Below are 21,664 nucleotides of genomic sequence, written 5' to 3' on the forward strand. Positions count from 1 at the left end.
AGAAGAGCAAGCATGAAGAATCAAACTTGATTCTTTAGAAAGCGCACACTCACCAACCTGGTTGGTGACATGCTTCATCATCGGGCCCCACCAGGAAGGTCGAGTACCTCCCCGGTGTGCTTCAATGCCAGGATTACTGCACAGCAGGCTAGTGTTGTCTGGGTGACAAATGCAAGTGATTGTGAAGTGAGTTTAAAAGTGTCTTGGTTGTGTCCAACAATAATTTTATTCGTCGGCCAACCAGGCACGGGTAAAAACAAAGTGAGCCATTTATGTGCTGGATAGATTGGTCAGCTATGTCTCACTGTGTGTGGTCAACATGTTTCTGCCTATATGGTGCTTATGGCTAGGCATTCTTCAGGACGAGATTGTGGACCCCGGCGGTATGAGCGTGCTAAGGGTCACCCTAACCAAGAGGTCCAGAGTGTGAAAAAACAGGAAAAAATGTTTTTGTAACCTGCTTTTACTGCGGGATCCTTCTTAATTGTAGGAACCCAGCATTTATCTGAAAGGAAGAACAGACACAAACAAACACACAAAGATAAAAACAAATGTTTAGAATGTAGTCACAGTGTGTTTGTTGTTCCAGTTTCACCATGCACTCGTGCTCTTCTCCAAGTGCACTGCAAATATACCTCAAGGAGCTCCGGTGTGCTATGGGGAGATAAGGATGTGCACGTATTTATTTACATTATTGCTAGTGGTGGTGACTATGTCCCCTCATACTGTGAAGGTATCTTGTTTATAGCGCTATTTCACCTGCACGCCTACTTGGGCGTTTAGCGGTATCAGTGCGTCAGTATGAAACACGCTATAGATACTCTAAGGAACACGCCGGTGCAGTTTGGCGGGTGGAAGAAACCGCAACATAGGAAAACATCTTACATGTGGAGTGATCATTAATCACACCATGGGTCTCGGGAGGGGGGTGGTGGCTAGTAGGCACATCCTGTAAGGAAAAGAAAGGGAATACGTGTAAGTTAGAGTATGTCCCCACTTGGCAAGCAAGTTACTTATCTGTTTGGCAGCGCTGTCGCAGAGTTTGACTCACGCTGGCAAAGCCAGGCACTCGCTTGGTACCTGATACAGCTTCCATCCTAGGCCCCTACGGGAAAATCTGCCATACGGACAATATCTTCGGTTACGAAGAAATTGCAGTAAATTGGATGACTTTTGCAACCAATCAGCCGATCTTACATCCAGACTGAAAAATCAAGGCTACCCTGAAAGAATCCTCAACAAGAGCTACAAAAGAGTCCGGAACCAACCAAGGGAGGCTCTCTTGGAAGATAACCCCAGAGAGACCAAGGAAATCCCCCTTACCTGTGTTACAACATACAGCACTGCATCCATTACAGTTAACAAAGTAATAAATAATCACAAGCAGTAATAGGACATCGGAGAAACCCCTCTTTTCATCCAGAAAGGGTCGTAGTCTTAGAGACTCCCTGGTTCACACACGACCGAGAAGTCAGGAATCCACTGACACCCCATCCATAACTGAAGCATGGGGTCTGCCAAGAGTAGTGGGTCATTTTCCCTGCGCAAACTGTAGCATCTGCCACTTAACAATACACACGAAGGTCCTTAACCTTGAACCAGGTCAAACTTGGACACAACACACTCACACTAACTGCAACTCCACAAATGTGGTCTATCTGATCACCTGCCCCTGTGCGTTGCGTTATGTGGGGATGACGACACGGAAAGTGAAACAACGCTTGTGCGAACACAGAAGCAACATCTGGTGTAGGAGAATCACGACAAAATTAAGTGAGCACTGCATACAACAGAATCACACCACAAATGACTTGAAGTGGACTATCATAGAACAGGTGAACACAGGCAGAAACATACAGCAGTCCCTGTTCGAGAAAGAACAAAGGTATGTCTACCGTCTGGGCACAGACAAAGAAGGGCTCAATGATAACATCCCATGGAGCACTGTACTACGAGGTTAAATCCTCTACACCCTTGCATCTCGTTCAGGCTCTTTCGCTGCCTCCTCTATAAAGTTCCTGTTAGGGTTTTTTTCTACCTTTGTACCCCATAAGATACTCAGAATATCTGCACACTTATAATGACTGACTTTCTATAGTCACAAGATGTAGCTTACCACTCTGCACATATGACTATCATCATCGCTTCCCATGAGGGACTCATAATACCAACACACTTACAAAGATAGACTCTCGATAATCACAAGATGTGGCACACCACGCATACACATCACTATTATCATCGTGCCCGCACTAATGACAGTGTTGGACAGCCAAGATATATCATGTAAACTCATGTACATAAGACCGCATATGTAACAAATGTCCTGACAGCTTTTCCCAATTTTCAAATTTTTTAATATTCCCCCCTTCTTTATATTCCCCTCGTCTCGAATTATTTGAGTCATGTGATGCGGGGCTAATATCGTCTGTCGATGAAGTTTTGTTGAATACACCAAAGGCGCGACCGAGGTTACCATTCCAGTAGTACGTATGATGCCGCAGGGCACATGACCAAACATTCACTTTACCGATTGGCCCAATTGATGTTGCACATGTAATGACGATAGCACCATGGCGCCCCAGTGACACCCACGCCCCAACCGAGTGGCTTTGACCGGTTCTTACAGCCCCAAAAAAGATCGTGTGGAATACCGAATCACCCATCGACGGGGTCCGGTATCTTGAGGGCTGTATCAGGTACCAAGTGGGTGCCTGGCTTTGCTGCCGTGAGTCAAACTCTGCGACAGCGCTGCCAAACAGATAAGTAACTTGCTTGCCGAGTGGGGACATACTCTAACTTACCCGTATTCCCTTTCTTTTCCTTACAGGGTGTGCCTACTAGCCACCTCCCCCCTCCCAAGACCCATGGTGTGATTATTGATCACTCCACATGTAAGATGTTTTCCTATGTTGCGGTTTCTTCCACCCGCCAAACTGCACCGGCGTGTTCCTTAGAGTAACTGTAGCGTGTTTCATACTGACGCACTGATACCGCTAAACGCCCAAGTAGGCATGCAGGTGAAATAGCGCTATAAACAAAGTACCTTCACATTACGAGTGGACATAGTCACCACTACTAGCAATAATGCGAATAAATATGTGCACATCCTTATCTCACCATAGCACACCGTAGCTCCTTGAGGTATAGTTGCAGTGCACTTCGAGAAGAGCACGAGTGCATGATGAAACTGGAACAACAAACGCACTGTGACTACATTCTAAACAATCGTTTTTATCTTTGTGTGTTTGTTTGTGTCTGTTCTTCCTTTCAGATAAATGTTGGGTTCCTACAATTAAGAAGGATGGTGCAGTAACAGCAGGTTCCCCCAACAAATGTTCCTGTTTTTTCACACTCTGGACCTCTTGGTTAGGGTGAGCCTTAGCGCGCTCATACCTCCGGGGTCCACACTCTGGTCCTGAAGAATGCCTAGCCATTAGCACCATATGGGCAGAAACATGTTGACCACACACAGTGAGACATAGCTGACCAATCTATCCAGTACATACATCGCTCACTTTGTTTTTACCCATGCCTGGTTGGCCGATGAATACAGTTATTTTTGGACACAACCAAGACACTTTTAAACTCACTTCACAATTACTTGCACTTGTCACCCAGACAACACTAACCTGCTCTGCTGTAATCCTGGCGTTGAAGCACACCAGGGAGGTACTCGACCTTCATGGTGGGGCCCGATGATGAAGCATGTCACCAACCAGGTTGATGAGTGAGGGCTTTCTAAATAATCAAGTTTGATTCTTCATGCTTGCTCTTCTCCTAAGAAGGCACACTCTTTTGTTGTTTTGACTATTCGATTTGGGGGACCAAGAGTGCTCCTTAACCCCTTGCATGCTGGTGACGAACCCCAGCCGTCACGCTCCGCGGTGCTCGTGTGCTGATGACAGCTGGGGTTCGTCACGGCCCCGCCCTGTTCGTTTGTTTACCGCACAGCGGCGGAAACGGGCCAGCAGCGAAGGGGTTAAATTCCATGCCTCTTTTGTTGTTTATTGGACCTTCTCTTAATGCCAGGTTTATTGAGTATCAGTTGATGGCTGTTTAAGAGCTGACTTGGGGGCAGAATGTGGTTGAAAAGTATCCACCTGTGTGGCTGGTTGCGCTGGACTTGTAGAGGGGCCAGAAGCCCTCCATTCCATGATATGTGGTCCTGTGGGATGACCAAGAATTTCATGTGTGGGCATGGGCCAGGCGACCATAATACATTCTTGGGGTGTCCTTTGTCAGAAGGGGTAGATTGGGTACACAGGGGGCCGAACTGTCGCAATCCTTTCTCGTGGGAAGATGATGTTTAATGAGAGCGGCCAATTTGCCCCTAAACTCTAGGTGGACAGTGCTTTTGGCAGTAGGAGTCAAGGGGAGCAATTGGTGCAAAAGAGAAATGAGTGAAGAAATTTGTGATGTCAAGAGCTTCCCCTGTTCTTTAAGCTCCTCCAGCTCTGTTTTAATGGCATCAACAACTTTTACGACATCTCAGTTATCCAATACCTGCTGAGATAGAGCACAACTATTCAGAGGGGCCTGGCAAAGTCTAGGTCCTGATCGGCCAAGACTGCAAAGCGGTGCTCACAATGGAGTTGGATATTATAGAATGCACTTAAAGTAGGGGGATCAATAACTGGCTCCTTTGTTAGTTACCTCGAAGCACACCCTTTGGAGGAGCTTGGGAGGTGAATAGGATGAAGTTGCTGTAAATTTTTATCAGTTACTCTTTTCTTTTTCTCGAAAATTTAATCCAAGATTTTCTCATTTATTCCAGGGTTAGGAGGTGTTGCAATAGGTTAGAATATGGACTCCACCTCTTCCATTAGGTCATCATTTTTCTTCAGTGTTTTGGCATCAGGAGTTTTGTTAGATGGCTTTTTTGGGAGAGGCATCCCCTTTGGAGTCTCTAGGGCCTTGCTTTTGCCCATTTTATCAAAAACATCAAACCTGAGCAATGCACTGAAATTTAAGACCCCCCCCAATAGAAGATATCTTTGCTTGGGAGACTGTCCTTCTTCCTACTGCAGGGCTAAGAGGGGTGGGCCAGCCCTGCCTCGGCCAGGTCCTGATAGGCCCGTACTTCACCCAGTCTTCACGCAGGGTGAAACAAACAGCGCTTTTAGCATATGGATGGACCTGTGCCCCTCCTCCTTGCAGGTGCGGGATACTAGTTAATTTAGTCTCACCCTAGGTAGAAGCAAATACAGCAATTGAGGCATCCTGTGCCGCCGGACATAAACAGCGCTTTTAGCACATGGATGAACCTATGCCCCTCATCCTTGCAGGGTATGGAATACTGGGAATTTAAGTCCCACCCCATGTGGCAAATGCGTGATTCTGGTATTCAAATAATATGATTAAACAATTAATAAACATAGCTCAAGAAGAATAGGAAAATATAGGGAGGAAGTGGATACTTCAAATAAAAGAATTGAAGAAACCAACTGGGTGAAATAATAAAGAAAAATTATGATATTTTGAACAAAGTAATTGATAAATACAAGGAAGGCATCATGAATGAATGAATGACCATCTAATAACGCGCAAACTTTGCCCAACGGCTTTAAAGCGCTGAGACAGATCCCACGGTCAGGGAATAGGAGGTAGAAGTCCTCTAAGATATTAAAAAGCTAAGAGCCAAGTATTTATGGCTTTACGGAAAATTAGGTTGATAAGGGGAGGGTGTTCCAGAGCTTCGAAGCGGCCACAGCAAAGGCTCTTCCTCCCCACCTTGCTCTCCTAAACCTGGGCACAACCAGCCAATTTTTGTTGGAAGATTGCAGCTGTTTGGTGGGGACGTAACATTGGAAAAGATGTTTAATTCCTTTTGGCCCGAGTTGTGAAGTGCCCTGTGTACAATACATAGGGCCTTGAACAGAATGTATTTCTGTAATGGAAGCCAATGCAAGTTACGAAGGGCAAAGGAAATCCAAGTGAAATTTGGGAAGATCCCAAATGAGTTTCGCTGCAGCATTTTGGACAAGTTGTAGTTTATGGATGGCTCCCTTTGTTAATGTCCATATAAAGAGGGTTACAATAATCCAGCCTGGACAAAATCAAGGCAACATCTGCTTGCTTTCACAAGGAGAGAAAGAGAAATGGGAATATCTTTCTCAAGGTCCTAATAACCCAGAAACAGGATGAGACAGTTCTATTGACCTGGGTATCAAAAGAGAGCGAGTTGTCAACTATGACTCTGAGAGTCTTTGCCGAGGCAGCAGGGCACTGGCATGGTCTAAGCATTTCTGGCCACCAGGAGTGGGTCCATATAGATTGTTGGCTGTCAAAGACCAGGAGCAGGATAAAAATGAAGTTGGGAAAGTTAAGACAAGACCAAGCTGACTATCAACTAGGATGGTCTATACCTGTGCTAAGAAGTATGATAACATAAAAACAGGAAGTGTACCAACTGGACCAATAAATACACCAGAATTATTGTTAACATCAGATATCCCCAGGAGAAGAGGCTGCCCTATCCACAAAAAAGGTTGAAGAAAATGTTTATGAAGAGGTCCGCAGACACTTCATGGGAAATTCAAATGCACAAGAACTAGACTTCCAAATACCAAAAGCGACCAACCATCAACAACGGGGGTACGAACATGAGCAAGGAGGAAAGGACAAACCAAGGGCAAGACAACAACAAAGAACTAGTGGTCAAACTCTCAACAAAGGATCTTACCAATATACACATAGAGATAGTAAACAAATGTCTGTCCTTTTGCCCCACGGCCAAATGGGACTTGTAAAAACCGACTTATACCTATTCACTCAGAGACTCAAATTGCAAACCTTTTTTCCAGATAAGCAGCAAACTTTGAAAACTGTCACACTATAAGAAATGACAAGTGACCTCAGGGTACAGGACCTTGAAAAAAATACATTTATTGACTAACCTTTCAGAAACTGATTTGTGGTGTGCCCGGGCATCTCCTCCTCTCGCTGCTCCTGTCCTGAGGTCTGGGATGATCCTGTGTTCTCCCTTGCCAGGTGCCGCCTACTCGGCCTTCCTGGGGCCTCAGGCTGTTCTTCTTGCTTCTGGGGGCTTTTGACTGTCGGTGCTGTTCTGGCTGGCAGGTTGCTCTCCGTCTGGAGTGAGTTTGCCTTCTTTTCCCTCGCTTCCTTGGGTCCTCTAGGCTTCTTCTTCCTCTCTTCCTGTCTTGGCAATGGGCGGAAGCTATGTTTCCTTGTAGGGAAGTGTGGTTCCTCGGCCTCTCCGTCCTTGCTCTTGGTTCCTCTGCTGTGAGTGTACAGGCCTTTTCAGCCTTCTTCTCCCTCCACTTGGGTTCGGTGGGGTTCTGCTTGTGGGGGTTCCCATTGTCTGGCAGGGGCGAAGTTCTACCTGGTCCACAGATCTGGTCCCGTATTGGCTGGTGGGGTCCTTTCGCAGATCCTCCTTCCCAGGGGTTATTGCTAGGGTATCTATTCTACGTGAAGGAATCTGCGGCTAGTAGTCTCTATCAGATGTACGAGTTACTCACCTTCGGTAACGATGTATCTGGTAGAGTCGATTCTAGCCGCAGATTCCTTCATGGCCCGCCCTTCCTCCCCTATTCTGCGAGGACCCTTGGGTTGGTCTTCGGTACTCGCCTCCCCGCGGGGGGCTGTGGCTGTGAGTGCCTTCCTTGTTCTGGGCGGGTGGTTTCGTCTGGGGGCAGGGGATGGGGATCTTGTGCTCCGGTACCCTGCTGCTTGGCTACTCCAGGTTTGGGGCGGATTGCGTTCTATCCCTGTCCTCCCTCCAATTCCCTTCCTTCCATTGCTATCCTCTGATTTAGGGTCATCTGGCCATGTCTTGCCCTTGTCCCTTGTGGGTGGTTGCCCTCTATGTTGGGGTGGCTTGGAGGTTTGATATCCCTGTCTGTCTTGGGACTGGTCCCCTTCCTTGCTCAGGATGGGGGTAGTAGGTTACTACATGTACCATGACTATTACGCATGTTCCTTGCCTCTGGGGCACAGGAATGGGAGGCTGTCTATGTGCTGGCAAGGTGGCTGCGCAGGGCTCTTCTTGTTCTTTATTCTTTCCCTGCTTTTGGGTTCTGCGGTGTTGACACTACTCTGTGTCATGTTGTTAGTCACTGTTTCTTTCCAATTTTTCTGCTCTTCGCACACTGTTCCCATGCTTCCACAGTTTTTTTTTAAAGAACCTTTATTGTTACTTCAAGTAAATACAAGCATGGGCCTACAACCACCCCGGCCGGTGGGCCTACAACCACCCCGGCCGGCCGCTAGTCAAATCGTAAGTACAGCAAATCAATATAGAAAAATACAGCAGCCCGAAAATCGGGGTCTGATAAGTGTCCAGGATATAACGTGTATTCGAGCGTACTGTGCAAGATTCAGGATTCAAGAAGGTTCATTTTATAATAAAGAAAAACTCAAAATCAATGCCATACAGTCATACATGGTCCTACAATAGCAAGCATGAAGCAAGAAATCCGCAAATAGTGCAAATAAGTTTGAAGTATTGGGGGTAAGGCATACGAGTCAGGATAAATGTAAAAACAAACACGTGTCATAGCGAGCTGCACCCCACCCCTCAGAACGAAACATACTGTAGGAAACATGAAAAACGACGACACCAAAAAGGAAGAAAGACAAAGAGCCATAGAAACAAAGAAAGGACAGAGTAACAAACCCCACCCCTTACCCCCCACCCTGCACCCCTGCAGAAGGCTACGGCCTATCCCCCCCCAGCAGCGTGCCTGTCACCCTAAATAAGAGACCCGAAATATAGAAAAGGAGAAGAAGAAGAAAAAGAGGAAAAATGTGGGGAAGGGCCAACGATCTAGCCACCCGGCCCCCTCTCCACCACCGCGCGCAGTAAACATCCTAAAAGCAAGATCAGAATAGCCACGGAAAGCAGTAATCACCGATAGCACAATCAATATCATCCCCGCTGAGTGTCCCCCAAATCCCCGTCAGCCAACAATAAGGTCCACCTCGTCATAGACGGTTTCACCCCTGGCCTTTTCTATCAGTAGTACCAACATACGTCCACTTATCAATTGGCATACAGAGCAGCGTGGATGGTCCGAGTGATCCGGGCAGACCGGGCAATGTTGTTACTCCATGGGACTTCAGCCACCAAAACCCAGCCGAATATGCATGGCGGAAATCCGTCTGTGCCAGTATTGACTCCGAAAACATCCTCCAGTCCGAACACAGTCTCACCAGCCAGGGAGAGAGAGTCACACCTTCCGGTAAGCGCCGAAACGCCGCCGGGGCAGTCCAAACCATAGATCAACGTTGTTTCCCCAGCTGCCGAATAGAGAAGTGCGCCGACAAGTCACTCACGTGTAGAACAGATCTGTCCAAAGCGATCTCATGAACCGGGTCTTCCAGCTTCTCCACGAACATAGGCGTAGCTGAAGCACTCATCACTGACGCAGAGGCGGGCACATCGGCGCTTCCTTGAGATCGAGTCATGCCCGTGTGGAACGGTGGGACAACAATGGCGGCCATCCTTCTTCCCAGATCCAGGGCGTCCCGGATCAGGGTCATATGCAGGGTTGTTAACGCAGCCAGGATATCTCTGGACGTGGGTTCTTTCTCTTGTCGCCAGGCCCCAGAACTCTCCCGCACAGTAGCTTCTCTGCCTGGGTGTGGTGTGCGTAAGAGGGCGCCATCCGCCATCTTAGCTGATCCGGCCTCGTCCTTCTCCATCTCACCTCGGGACCGGGCCTCACACCAGGGAGTAACAGGAGTTACCACGAGGATCCCGAAAGTCAAGGCAGGCTTCCCAGCGGAGGGCCAACAAAAGGCTAAACAAAATCTCCGCCGCTCCCCGGGAGCTGCTCACCGATTCCGGGAGAAGTCAATAAACATGCCCGGACACAACACTGGAAAGGGGGCCAGGTATCGTGCACACCCCTCGATCCTGCTTTACTGCACGTCCCACAAGGCACTCCGCTAGATGGACTGGGTCGGCACTGTCGCCATCGGCCCATCAGATCTCCGGTTCCCTCCGGCCGACTCTTCACCTCCACCAGATGCCGCTGTTGTTGCAGTAGCGGCCGGCTACTCTCCTCACTCGACACCCCGGTCCCAGCTCTGTGAAGGCCGCAAAACAGTCGGGGACATTTCCACGGGTCTGCCGCACGTAAAAGCCTCAGGAGCAAACGGTCAGTGAAAGTTGTCCTTCGCCTACTTAAATATGCCGTTACGGCTCAGGATAATTGCCAGGATGTATGCGCGGGGTGAGAAGGCTCACGGAGCCGAGCGTTTACGCAGCCATCTCGGTCGCCATCTTGGCTCCTCCCCCGCTTCCACAGTTTTTTATCTGGTGGTTCCGCGTTGTGGTGCGGAAAAGTTCTCAGAAGAAAACTGACGTAGGCGTGCCGGAGCTGGTATTAGTGATCTCGCTGACGTACGCGGACGACGCCTGGGCGGAGTCGCGTGATGTCGCCCCGGCGCGCAGGGATGTTGTGGCAAAAAAAAGTTTCCGGATCCAGTCTCACGGCTGGGGATAATTCTTACAGAAGACATCTGCGGCTAGAATCATCTCTACCAGATACATATGTTACTGAAGGTAAGTAACTCGTACATCTAGAGGGATATATATTGACATTCTGTGCACTATTTAATCAACGGATGTAATATAAATTATAGATATCTAATCTGACAAAATTGCTACAAATTCGAATCATTTTAACTATAAAGTATTACAACAACCTAAAAATTAGGAACACGTCAAAGGCCTCATAAACGTAAAAAAGAATTTGAGTTCCTTAATGGAATATTAAACTTACACTTAGGATTCCAACTGGGAAAAATGTTCATCCCACATAAATAATTGTTAGTGCAATAATTTCAGAATAATGTTTCATTATTCTAATTTGGAAATACATTGCAGATCAGTCACAGTTCAATTCAAATAACTAAAAGGAGGTTTCACACTATTCCAGTATGACGTCCACCATTACATGTCTGTAATTAGTCTTTTTGGTAACAAGACAGATATGGGACTTACAACCTCCCTACACTCAAAATGGTACCCGTCTCAGATGCCAGAGCGCTCACGAGATGCAGGACCATATTGATTAGGTTTCATGACAATTCAGATTTTCCCATGCTTTCTTAAATACTTATTTGTCATCTGGTCACGAAAAGGGAGATGTCAATAAGAAATGTTGCTATTTTAGCCAAACTCAACAACATAAGGGACTCACATTTCTCTAAATAATAATGGCTTTTTATCTAATAATGTCTACTAGCACAGCTAATGAACAATTATCTACAATTACTATATGTCCAATAATCTGTCCTTTTTCTCCAAATTTGTTTTCCCTTTTTCTTCATTTTCTGAGTATATATATTTTCAAATGTTTTAATATTTTCTATTTTTATTTTATTCATAGATTTTGTTATGTCCGATGGATCGAATTAAATGGACACAGGAGGTAAACTATAACTAACAATTCACACAGGAACTAGTTACCTTATAAATAATCATTTTGACATCTAACCATACTTGAATATGTCCTACTGGATATTTCATTAAATACCAATGAAGTAATATAATAATAATTAATGTTAAGAAAACAAACTCCTGGAATGTACTTTATGTTATACTAGCTTACCCGTCGCGCGTTGCTGCGATCTCCGAAGAAAGGAAATTCAAGGAAACTCGTTATGATAACATTCAATTTACATTGTCATTTTTATTGAAACTTATTCATTTTAATATGGAAAACATTTCAAAGTGTCGTTTTAATTCTCTTAATTTATTCGAGTGCTTGTGGATACACGATTTTTTGTTTTTCTGTCTGGTGCGTACATCAGTATTCGAAAGATTATGAGGGCCCTAGGGGGCCGATATTTAAAAAGAAATTATGCCAGAAACCTTCGCGGGAGTGTACTCAACAACCTCCCAAGTTTCATGGCAATCGTATGAATGGTGTTTTAATTCTATTTATTTATTCAAGTGCATGTGGATACCCGATTATTTGTTTTTCCGTCTGGTTCGTACATCAGTATTTGAAAGATTATGTGGGCCCTGGGGGGCCGATATTTAAAAAAAAAATTATGCCAGAAACCTTCGCGGGAGTGTACTCAACAACTTTCCAAAGTTTCCTGGCGATCGGATGAATGCTGTTTTAATTCTATTTATTTATTCGAGTGCTTGTGGATACACGATTTTTTGTTTTTCTGTCTTGTGCATACATCAGTATTCAAAAGGTTATGAGGTCCCTGGGGGGCCGATATTTAAACATTTTTTATTCCAGAAACCTTCGCGGGAGTGTACTCAACAACTTCCCAAAGTTTCATGGCGATCGGATGAATGGTGTTTTAATCCTATTTATTTATTCCAGTGCTTGTGGATACTCGATTTGTTGTTTTTCCGTCTGGTGCGTACATCAGTATTCGAAAGATTATGAGGGCACTAGGGGCCGATATTTAAAAAAAAATTAGGCCAGAAACCTTTGCGGGAGTGTACTCAACAACTTCCCAAAGTTTCATGGCGATCAGATGAATGGTGTAGTAATGCATAAAGGACAAACAGACAGACAGACAGACATACTTTTGTTCTTATATATGTAGACTAGCTTACCCGTCGCGCGTTGCTGCCATCTCCGAAGAAAGTAAATTCAAGGAAACTCGTTATGATAACATTCAATTTACATTGTGTCATTTTTATTGAAACTTATTCATTTTCATATGGAAAACATTTCAAAGTGTCGTTTTAATTCTCTTTATTTATTCGAGTGCTTGTGGATACACAATTTTTAGTTTTTCTGTCTGGTGCGTACATCAGTATTCAAAAGATTATGAGGGCCCTGGGGGGCTGATATTTAAAATAAATTATGCCAGAAACCTTCGCAGGAGTGTACTCAACAACTTCCCAATGTTTCCTGGCGATCGGATGAATGCTGTTTTAATTCTATTTATTTATTCGAGCGCTTGTGGATACACAATTTTTTGTTTTTCCGTCTGGTGCGTACATCAGTATTCGAAAGATTATGAGGGCCCTGGGGGGCCGATATTTTTAAAAAATGTATGCCAGAAACCTTCGCAGGAGTGTACTAAACAACTTCCCAAAGTTTCCTGGCGATCGGATGAATGCTGTTTTAATTCTATTTATTTATTCGAGTGCTTGTGGATACACGATTTTTTGTTTTTCCGTCTTGAGCGTACATCAGTATTCGAAAGATTATGAGTGTCCTGGTGGGCCAATATTTAAAAATATGTTATGCCAGAAACCTTCGCGGAGTGTACTCAACAACTTCCCAAAGTTTCATGGCGATCGGATGAATGGTGTAGTAATGCATAAAGGACAAACAGACAGACATACTTTCGTTTTTTTATATATATAGATTACAACCCCAGGCATGCCAGTGCACAGTAATTTGTACTTTTTAAAATATGCACATATCCTATATTGAAAGGATAAAATAGATAGTACATTCACACAGTAGATTCACTTTCACGTACATGAAGTCTAGCTAAAGGGCACATGGGTTGTGTGCATCACTGGTTTGCAGTGCACTTCTCCTTTTAGGAGACACTGAGGACCTCATTTTGAGGTCAGTCGGAAAGCCTGCTACATATTCACACAGTAGATTCACTTTCACTTACATAAAGGTCTAGCTAAAGAGCACGTGGGTTGGGTGCATCACTGAATTGCAGTGCAGTTCACATTTTAGGAGACACTGAGGGCCTCATTTTAAATTCGGTCGGAAATCCTTCTACCTGTGTTCTGAGGCTTTCATACCGACATCTTCGGTTTAATTTTCGACCTCCGTATTACAATGATGGCAGTCGAAAGTGAAACCGGACGGTCATTCCGGCTGGCTTCTGACAGGCTCAAGGAGCCCATCAGCCAGTCAGAACTGGCACGGAATCCCTTTAAGATGGCGTTTCTGCTGTTGGGATTATGATGTCGGTTTCCAACAGGCTTTTTGGGCTTTCGGACATGAAAATATAGTCGGAAAGTGGCTTTGGGGGCCCCTAGCAGGGTCCTCTTCTCCGTGCGGCCTCCGGTTGGGGGGCGAGGGAGCACCTATGGGATTTACTCAAACTCCTATTCTCTATGGGAGCTTGTGCTGTGGGCAGAAACCGCCTGCAGCACAAGCTCTCATAGAGAAATGGGAGTTTGCGGTTGCACTGTAATTTGGTGGTCGCAACTGCCGAGCTACGGTCAGTCGGTTTCAGCACTGGCGTCCACACGACATCATAATAGTATAACCAATGTTTTGACTGTTGCAAGGAATAGGTTCTGTATTATAACTATTTTTAAAAATAATACAGCTTTGAAAAAGCCTTAGGCTTGCTATCCATGTAGGGGCAAAACGCATATTGGCTGGTTTTAAATCAATGGAATACTGTACAACTGCATCGGAATGAATTGCATTTGAAATATGATACTGCAAAAGAATCTTTGTTAAATACTCAGGAAATAAGAAGAAAATAATATCACATCACATCGTTTTTGGATAGACTACAAGAAGAATGTCTAATGCTGCACACATTGAATAATGCAACTCGGGATTAACTATTGGAAATAATCTGTAATAATTGTTTTAATTATGATAAAAGGCACAACATGTCAAATGTATGTGTTGGTTAATTCTGAGACCCTCATTGGTATGTAGTGCACTCTATAAATGCTATGATTGATTGAACAACAGGTACACTCCTATGCCTCTGGAAAAGGCTGAAAAACTATGTGTTTGCGTAGGCACTTTTATAGACGTATGCCATAGATTCCTTGTGGTGGTAGATGCTTTATAAATGTTGTCACTCAATCAAGATCTTAAGCAAAATACATTTGCGTTATTGATACTGGCAGGGTATATGGACACTGCTCAAGAACCAACCAGAGAATCCTGTCCCATGTAAAGAAGTTTTACGAAATGTAGACATGATGACTCCAAGCCAAGCAAAAACCTCTAGATATTCAGTAGCTATTGACATGCCTAGTGAGCGTCTACCAGTAAACTGGTGTAGGGCTAAAAAAAAAAACTCCTTAAAATACAATATACGTTAAAGGGGTATGGTAATAATGGGAGGTAATGCTGGCAGAAGTACCACGAAGATCTCGGCAATAAAAAAAGTGTGCCCTAAAGTCAGCTGTGTTCACAATATATATCAACTGCTTATAAGGAACGCCATTGAGGCTTTGAGCTATGCGCACTCTATGGGAACAGTTCATAAGATGGTAATTTACAAGTTTAGAACTGAAAATTAGCTGAACACTGAGGGCCCGATTATGAGTTTCGGCAGGGCGGGGGCAGCCAGTTGTCCACCGCCAAGCCGCCACGGCACGCACTGCCGACACATGCCGCTGCCCACCCCCCAAATTACAAGTTATTTGTAGTCGGGCGGGCTGCATAGCGTTCCCAGTGTCGTTCCTTTATCAAAGACACCTCAATGGGAATGTCTCACAGTTTCCTACATAGCATGGCCTAAAAAGTCCATGCCGTGCAGAAACTCTTGTGAATGCACACAGGGGGGCACATGGTATGTCTCTCTGTGGGCATGCACCACCAGAGGAGGCACAGTGGGCCTGTGGGCCTCCTTTGTTTCCTCTCTGCCAGGGTTGACATGGAGTAGAAACCTCCATGTCACCGCCGGTGGAGAGTAAATTCATAATATGCTTGACAGGACCGTGGCTGTCCCGCCGAGCATATTGTGGCCTTTGACGGACATTCCCTGGAGGTGGCGTGGAGGTCTGAGGCCACAATATGCTTGGCAGTACCGCTGTGGTCCCACCAAATATATTACAAGTTTCCTCTCCTGGAGGGTTTGGGGGTCCTAGGGCGATCCTACCTTTCATTTTTATTTTTTATTTAATGGGATTTTCTATAGCGCGAACATTACCCGAAGGTGTCAGGGCGCTTTACAAAAGAACCAGTTGTGATACATAAGGACTTAGGATTACATGAGTTACATGAAAGATACAAACAGGGAAAAAAATGCAATGTACAAGTTGTAAAGTCACACAGGGAAGAGATACAAATAGAAAAAATTGCAAATGTACAAGTTGTAAAGTCACTCAAGGAAGAGATACAAATGGATAAACTCTAAGAATCACATAGCAATGATAGTGAGTACAAAGGTCTACTACATATACCAGTGGTCAGATTTATCTCTATATACATATACTAGCAGCCCGTCCCGACGTTGTCCGGGTATGAAATAGAATGTGTGTATTCAGATACGGTCATTCGCGTGTTCCCCCGCTTGAGGCCCAGCTGCAGCCCTGGTTCATGGTAGCAGGCGCTTGTCCCCCCGCTTGAGGCCCAGCTGCAGCCCTGGTTCATGTTAGCAGGCGCATGTAATTAGTGTAGTGATCCGCCGCCTGAGCCCGGCTACAGCCCTGGCTGATGTTAGCAGGCGCGTGTAATTTGGTTTAATGTGATAGTTCAGTAACAGCGCGCATGAGAGGCTGCAGTAATTGTCCACGCAAACACGCTCAGTCGCGTGTGCCCCCTCTTGAGGGCCAGCGGCGACCGTCTAACAATTAGAATTGTGTGAGTCTTGAATGATTGTTTCCCGCTGTTCATATTTTTTTATGACCCACACCGACGCTCTTCGGCCCGAGTGCTTTTTAGACGCACCCAGGCCAAGCCACACACTGCGTTCGGCCCTTTCAGATGCACCCAGGCCAAGGCACACACTGCATTCGGCACCCCCAGTATGTGTGAGACCACGGGCAGTCCCCCAAGGGAGTCTTGCGAATGGTTACTTACCACGCTTCGAGGTGAACGCCTTTGTGACGCCCCCAGCACACGGCCACAGCAGACGATCTGATTAATGTACGACCCAGGTGGCATGAAGTGCGGAATGTAGCACACGCCCCCAGCGTGCCCCTTGATGCGGCACAATTGCGTAATTGGCGCTTCACATGTCATGAAGGGCGGACACAAGCCCACAGCGCGGACACACGCCCACAGCGTTTGTCACGGCCCCAGCGTGTCATGCCCCCAGCGTGCTCCTTGATGCGGCGCAATTACGACTCACATGGCATGAAGGGCGGAACGTACCTCACATGCCCCCAGCATTTGTCACGCCCCCAGCACACACCCACAGCAGAACGCAGATAAGCCCACAATGGACTACTTTGCTGGCACGGTTCTTTTACCTTTTAAATGTATATGGTGGCCATCTGCATAGCCTATGTACTTCTGCTGCAACTGCCCTTTCCAACGCTGTATTGGGTGTTGTGATTGGTGCTGTGGTTATCCAGTATTATGGGTGTCTTTCATAGATTCACATGCCTGAATCATTCCCCGTCGTCGAGACGGGAGTCTCCGGTACATAGAAAAGTAATGTCCTATAGACATACATAGAGAATAGTAGGCCTAAAGGCCTCACCTTAGTAACATATCCATGTCCTTTTGTAAAAAGGACCAAACTCTAAACAAGAGCCAATCAGCTATCACCTCCCTCTAGAACCTTCCTGGCAGGAGCCTCAGTCTCAGATTTTCTACCGCACGTTGTGCTAAGGGAGTCTCCTCTGAGCTCTGCTCAGATTCTGTGTTTCTTTTTCACTTCATTAAATAACTTTGCTTTTCTACTATGGATTATCTTCAAATACATTCTTTAAAGAAGGTCTGGTAAGGAGAAGAAAGAATTTTATTTTAGAGCCTGTGCTTCTTGTTCCAAGAGGTTGCTCTGCTCTGTTTCTCACACTGACCGCATTTTCTATCTATACCGCAGGCCAAAGACTGCAAGGTATGTCGCACTTTCTCAAGTACGTTTTTTGAGAGGTCGTGAAGGGCGACTTTTAATATGGTTAAGACCAGAAAGGAGGTTTTTTTATTTTCTCCAGTTACTGTGATGAGGCGTTGCCCTCAACGTCTAGGAGACCTCAAAAGAGAAGAGAATCTCCTCAGACTGATTCCTCAGGGGAACGTCCTGAGAAGGCCCTCAAAAAGACCACTCATGGGTCTTCTGGGCGCAGTCCTTCAAAATCTCCTCACTCTGTGGTAAAGGAGAGTAAAGGACTTGCTTTTGGAGAAAAATCATATAAAAAAGACGACTTCTGAGCCGTCAAAATCACCTCCTCTGGTCATGGGACCCTTCAGAAAGGCGTCTTCTCTACCTCCTGAGGTAAAGACTTAAACATCGTCAACAGGATCGTCGACGGAAAAAACCATCATCATTGCCTGTTACAGCCTCTTCGTCTACGATGGCCTCGTCTACGATGGCCTCATCTACGACGGCTTGTCTACGACGACGTTGTCAACGACGGCCTTATCTATGACTACCCGTCTACGACGCCTGTCTACGGCGTCGACGATGGCCTCATCTACGATGGCCTCGCCTACGATGGCCTCGCCTACGATGGCCTCGCCTACGATGGCCTCGTCTACGATGGCCTCGTCGGCGACGACGACGAGTGTCGACGACGGAGAGCGTCGACACAGACGAGCGTCGACGACGGAGAGCGTCGACGAGGAGAGCGTCGACGACGGAGAGCGTCGACGAGGAGAGCGTCGACGACAGCGTCGACGAGAGCGTCGTCGACGACTGCTCGTCTATGACGGCCTGTCTACGGCATCGACGATGGCCTCGTCTATGACTGCTGTCTATGACTGCCTGTCTACGGCGTCGACAAGGGCCTAGTATAGAATGGCCTCGTCTACGATGGCCTCATCTACAAAGGCTAGTCTACGACGGCGTCGGCGGCCTTGTCTACGACGGATCGTCTATGACGTCGTCTACGACGGCCTCATCTATGACTGCTCGTCTACGACGGCATATTCTATGACGGCAATCTAAGAGGGAAAATCCGGCAATTCTGGAATCTCTTATAATGTGGTAGAGAGGGCCGTTCCACGTTTTAAGATCTCTATGATCTCTCAATAACAGGCCTGCTTCTTGTACAACTTCAAAGAACCTCTCAAGAAGGCAGTAAGGTCAATACCGATTATCGATTACCTATAGTCAGAAGGGGTAAGGGTCATGCAGAACCCCTCCTGTATCACCAGTGATCCCTCAGTTGGATAAGAAGTGTAGGGCGCCAGATTCAGCACCGGCGTGTTTAACACGACATCCTAAGCCAGACTCCGTAGTGACACAGGCGGACCAGTAGAACTCCAGGAATCCTTCGGCCCCTTTGTCGCTTCCTCCTGATGATACGGAGAAAGAGTGGACAACATTGGGAACAGGTTTTCCTCAATGTCGGCAATGACGGTAAAGGCCGTGAACGCTCTAGCGCTCTTGGGACGCTATCATGGACCATTTTGGGCACACATAGCCCCATACTTGTTGGAATTGCCAAATTCATCCAAAGAGGAAGTAAAGAGGATTCTGCTAGATGGTGAAGCATCGGCGTCAGAAACTATAGACTGCGCAGTGGATATCGCTATGACAGGGTTCTGCCAGTTGGCTGGAGCAGCAGTCTTGCGGCTCCAAGGATGGCTAAAGGCAACCTCTTTCAGTCCTCAGGTGCAAACAAAGATTTTGGACATGCCATATGATAGCTAGTTACTATTTGGCACAAAACATTGACGAAGCAGACACTGCAAGAGCTTTGGGTACTCTTCAGTATAAGAACCAGTCCTTTAGTAGAAACAGAGGAAGAGGACAGTCTTCCTACAGAGGAAATTATCAATACAAGTCTTCTTGCTCTTCAGGCCAGAGTAGACCGCAATACCAACAGCGCCAACACCAGCAAATCAAACGATCCTCTTTAGGGAGGTCGTCCTTTCAAGGTAAAGGACAGCGGAAATGACAAAAATCTACGGCTGGTTCTATGACAGATCTCGATTATGCTGCTGATAGGAGCAATAGGGAGAGTACCTCCATCTCGGAAGGGGAAAGGGTTTTATTCCCGCTTCTTTTGCTCCAGAAAAAAGACAAGAACTGGAGACCAATCTTGGACCTCAGGGCCCTCAACAAATTCCTAAGAAGCAGTTGTTTCGCATGGTAACGATCCAGGAGGTCTTGCGACTTCTGTAAGAGCAGGATTTTAGGGCGTCCGTAGACATACAGGACGCTTACTTCCATATCCCAATTCACAGGAATCACAAAAAGGTACTTGAGATTTGCAGTAGCGGGCAGACACTTGCAGTTTTGCGTTTTGCCCTTCGGGCTCAAGTCTGCACCACGCATATTCACGAAATGTCGTACCACGGTGGCGGCATATCTCAGACAGTGCCATCACCAAGTCTTTCTGTATCTGAATGACTGGCTGGTCAAGGCTTCATCCTTAGACGCGTCCAGGTCTTCCAAAGCCTGTTTAAAGCTTTTCGATTGCTTGGGTCTCACCCTCAATCAGGAAAAATCGGTCCTACAACCTTCTCAGTGCATCAGTTTCCTAGGTGCAACCCTGGACACACGGTCGGCAAAAGCTTTCCCATCCAGAGAGAGGATGAACAAGCCCCTTGCACTAGCTGCTATAGTAGCCTCGTAGAAAGTCTTGACAGTCCGCCTCTTCAAATCCCTCCTGGGGATGATGTCAGCGTGTATCCTCCTGATTCCTCACTGTCGACTACGAATGAGGAATCTATAGGAGGCGCTCTCAAAGCAGTGGGTCCAATGCACAGGGTCATTCGAAGGCCACATAACAGTGAATCCTCAGATGGTCGGAGCCCTACAATGGTGGATGTCATCTCAAAACCTGTCTCAAGGCTTGTCATTCCTGCTTCCGGCTGCTCCTCATATTGCCACAACAGGCGCCTCCTTGAAAGGCTGAGGAGTTTTTTCTGCAAGAGCTACAGATAAGCGGGTAGTGGTCTCCTATGGAGAAGAAACCACATATCAATCTGCTCGAATTGCGGGCGGTCTTCCTGGCCCTTCATGTTTTCCTGCCAAGAATCAAATATTCCCTGGTGCTCGTCCGGACAGACAACACCAAGACTATGCACTACCTCAACAAACAGGGAAGGACGCGCTCGCTGACACTCTCTCGCGAGTCGCAAAAAATCTGGAATTGGCTCATACTCCACAATGTAACCCTAAGGGTGGAATATGTCCCAGGCGTGGACAATGTGCTCGCCGACGCGTTGAGCAGGCAGAAAACATCGTCACACAAGTGGGAGCTAGATAAACAAATTATCGACCAGATCTTCTCCAGATGGGACACGCCGCAAATTGATCTATTTGCGACGAGAATGAACGCCAATTGCCCACACTTCGCAGGTTGGCATCCCCAGTTAGGGTCTCTAGGAAATGCATTTTCCATCGCATGGCGCAAGCGTCTTTGCGTACGCCTTTCCGCCATTCCCGAGGCTTCCCAGAATCCTCAGGAAAATTTTGGTGGAGCCTTGTACTCTAATTTTAATAGCCCCAACTTGGCCGAGGCAACATTAGTTCAGAGTTCCACAGTCTATCCCTGGAGCCGCCGATCCACCTGCGGCAGTATCCATCTCTGCTCACAATGAACAACATCCGGATCTGAAGTCTCTCAGGTTAGCTACCGGGCTCCTGAGTTCCGAGAGTTCCACAATCTGAATATTCCACAAGACTGTAGGGACATTCTTGCCAGAGCAAGGGCAGATAGAACGAGAAAAACGTATTCCCTGCAATAGAAGCGCTTTTGTGTTTGGTGTGCAGATCAAAGCATACAGCTTTTCTCCTCCTCACCGGAGCAAATCTTACCTTATCTATTACATCTGACACAGTAGGGCCTAGCCCACTCCTCCATTAAAGTACACTTAGCAGCAATATCTCGTTATAAAAGAACTTCAACGAGTCAATCTCTCTGGTC

General features: G+C 46.4%; 1 protein-coding gene across 3 annotated transcripts in view; it reads left to right on the forward strand.

Annotated features, from left to right (window-relative positions):
* The window catches only part of BMP7 (bone morphogenetic protein 7), a 1,264,568-nt gene that overhangs the window by 101,228 nt on the left and 1,141,676 nt on the right, over positions 1-21,664 (forward strand). For 2 of the 3 annotated variants that reach the window (XM_078651993.1, XM_078651994.1), the window contains one exon: positions 11,364-11,405. The exons of the other annotated variant lie outside the window; for it this stretch is intronic. In XM_078651993.1, the coding sequence (XP_078508119.1) occupies positions 11,364-11,405 (42 nt within the window). The remainder of the gene's footprint in view (positions 1-11,363; positions 11,406-21,664) is intronic. 3 annotated transcript variants of the gene reach the window in all.

The sequence above is a fragment of the Lissotriton helveticus genome, chromosome 7 (assembly GCF_964261635.1).
Source record: "Lissotriton helveticus chromosome 7, aLisHel1.1, whole genome shotgun sequence".
Classification (NCBI taxonomy): domain Eukaryota; kingdom Metazoa; phylum Chordata; class Amphibia; order Caudata; family Salamandridae; genus Lissotriton; species Lissotriton helveticus.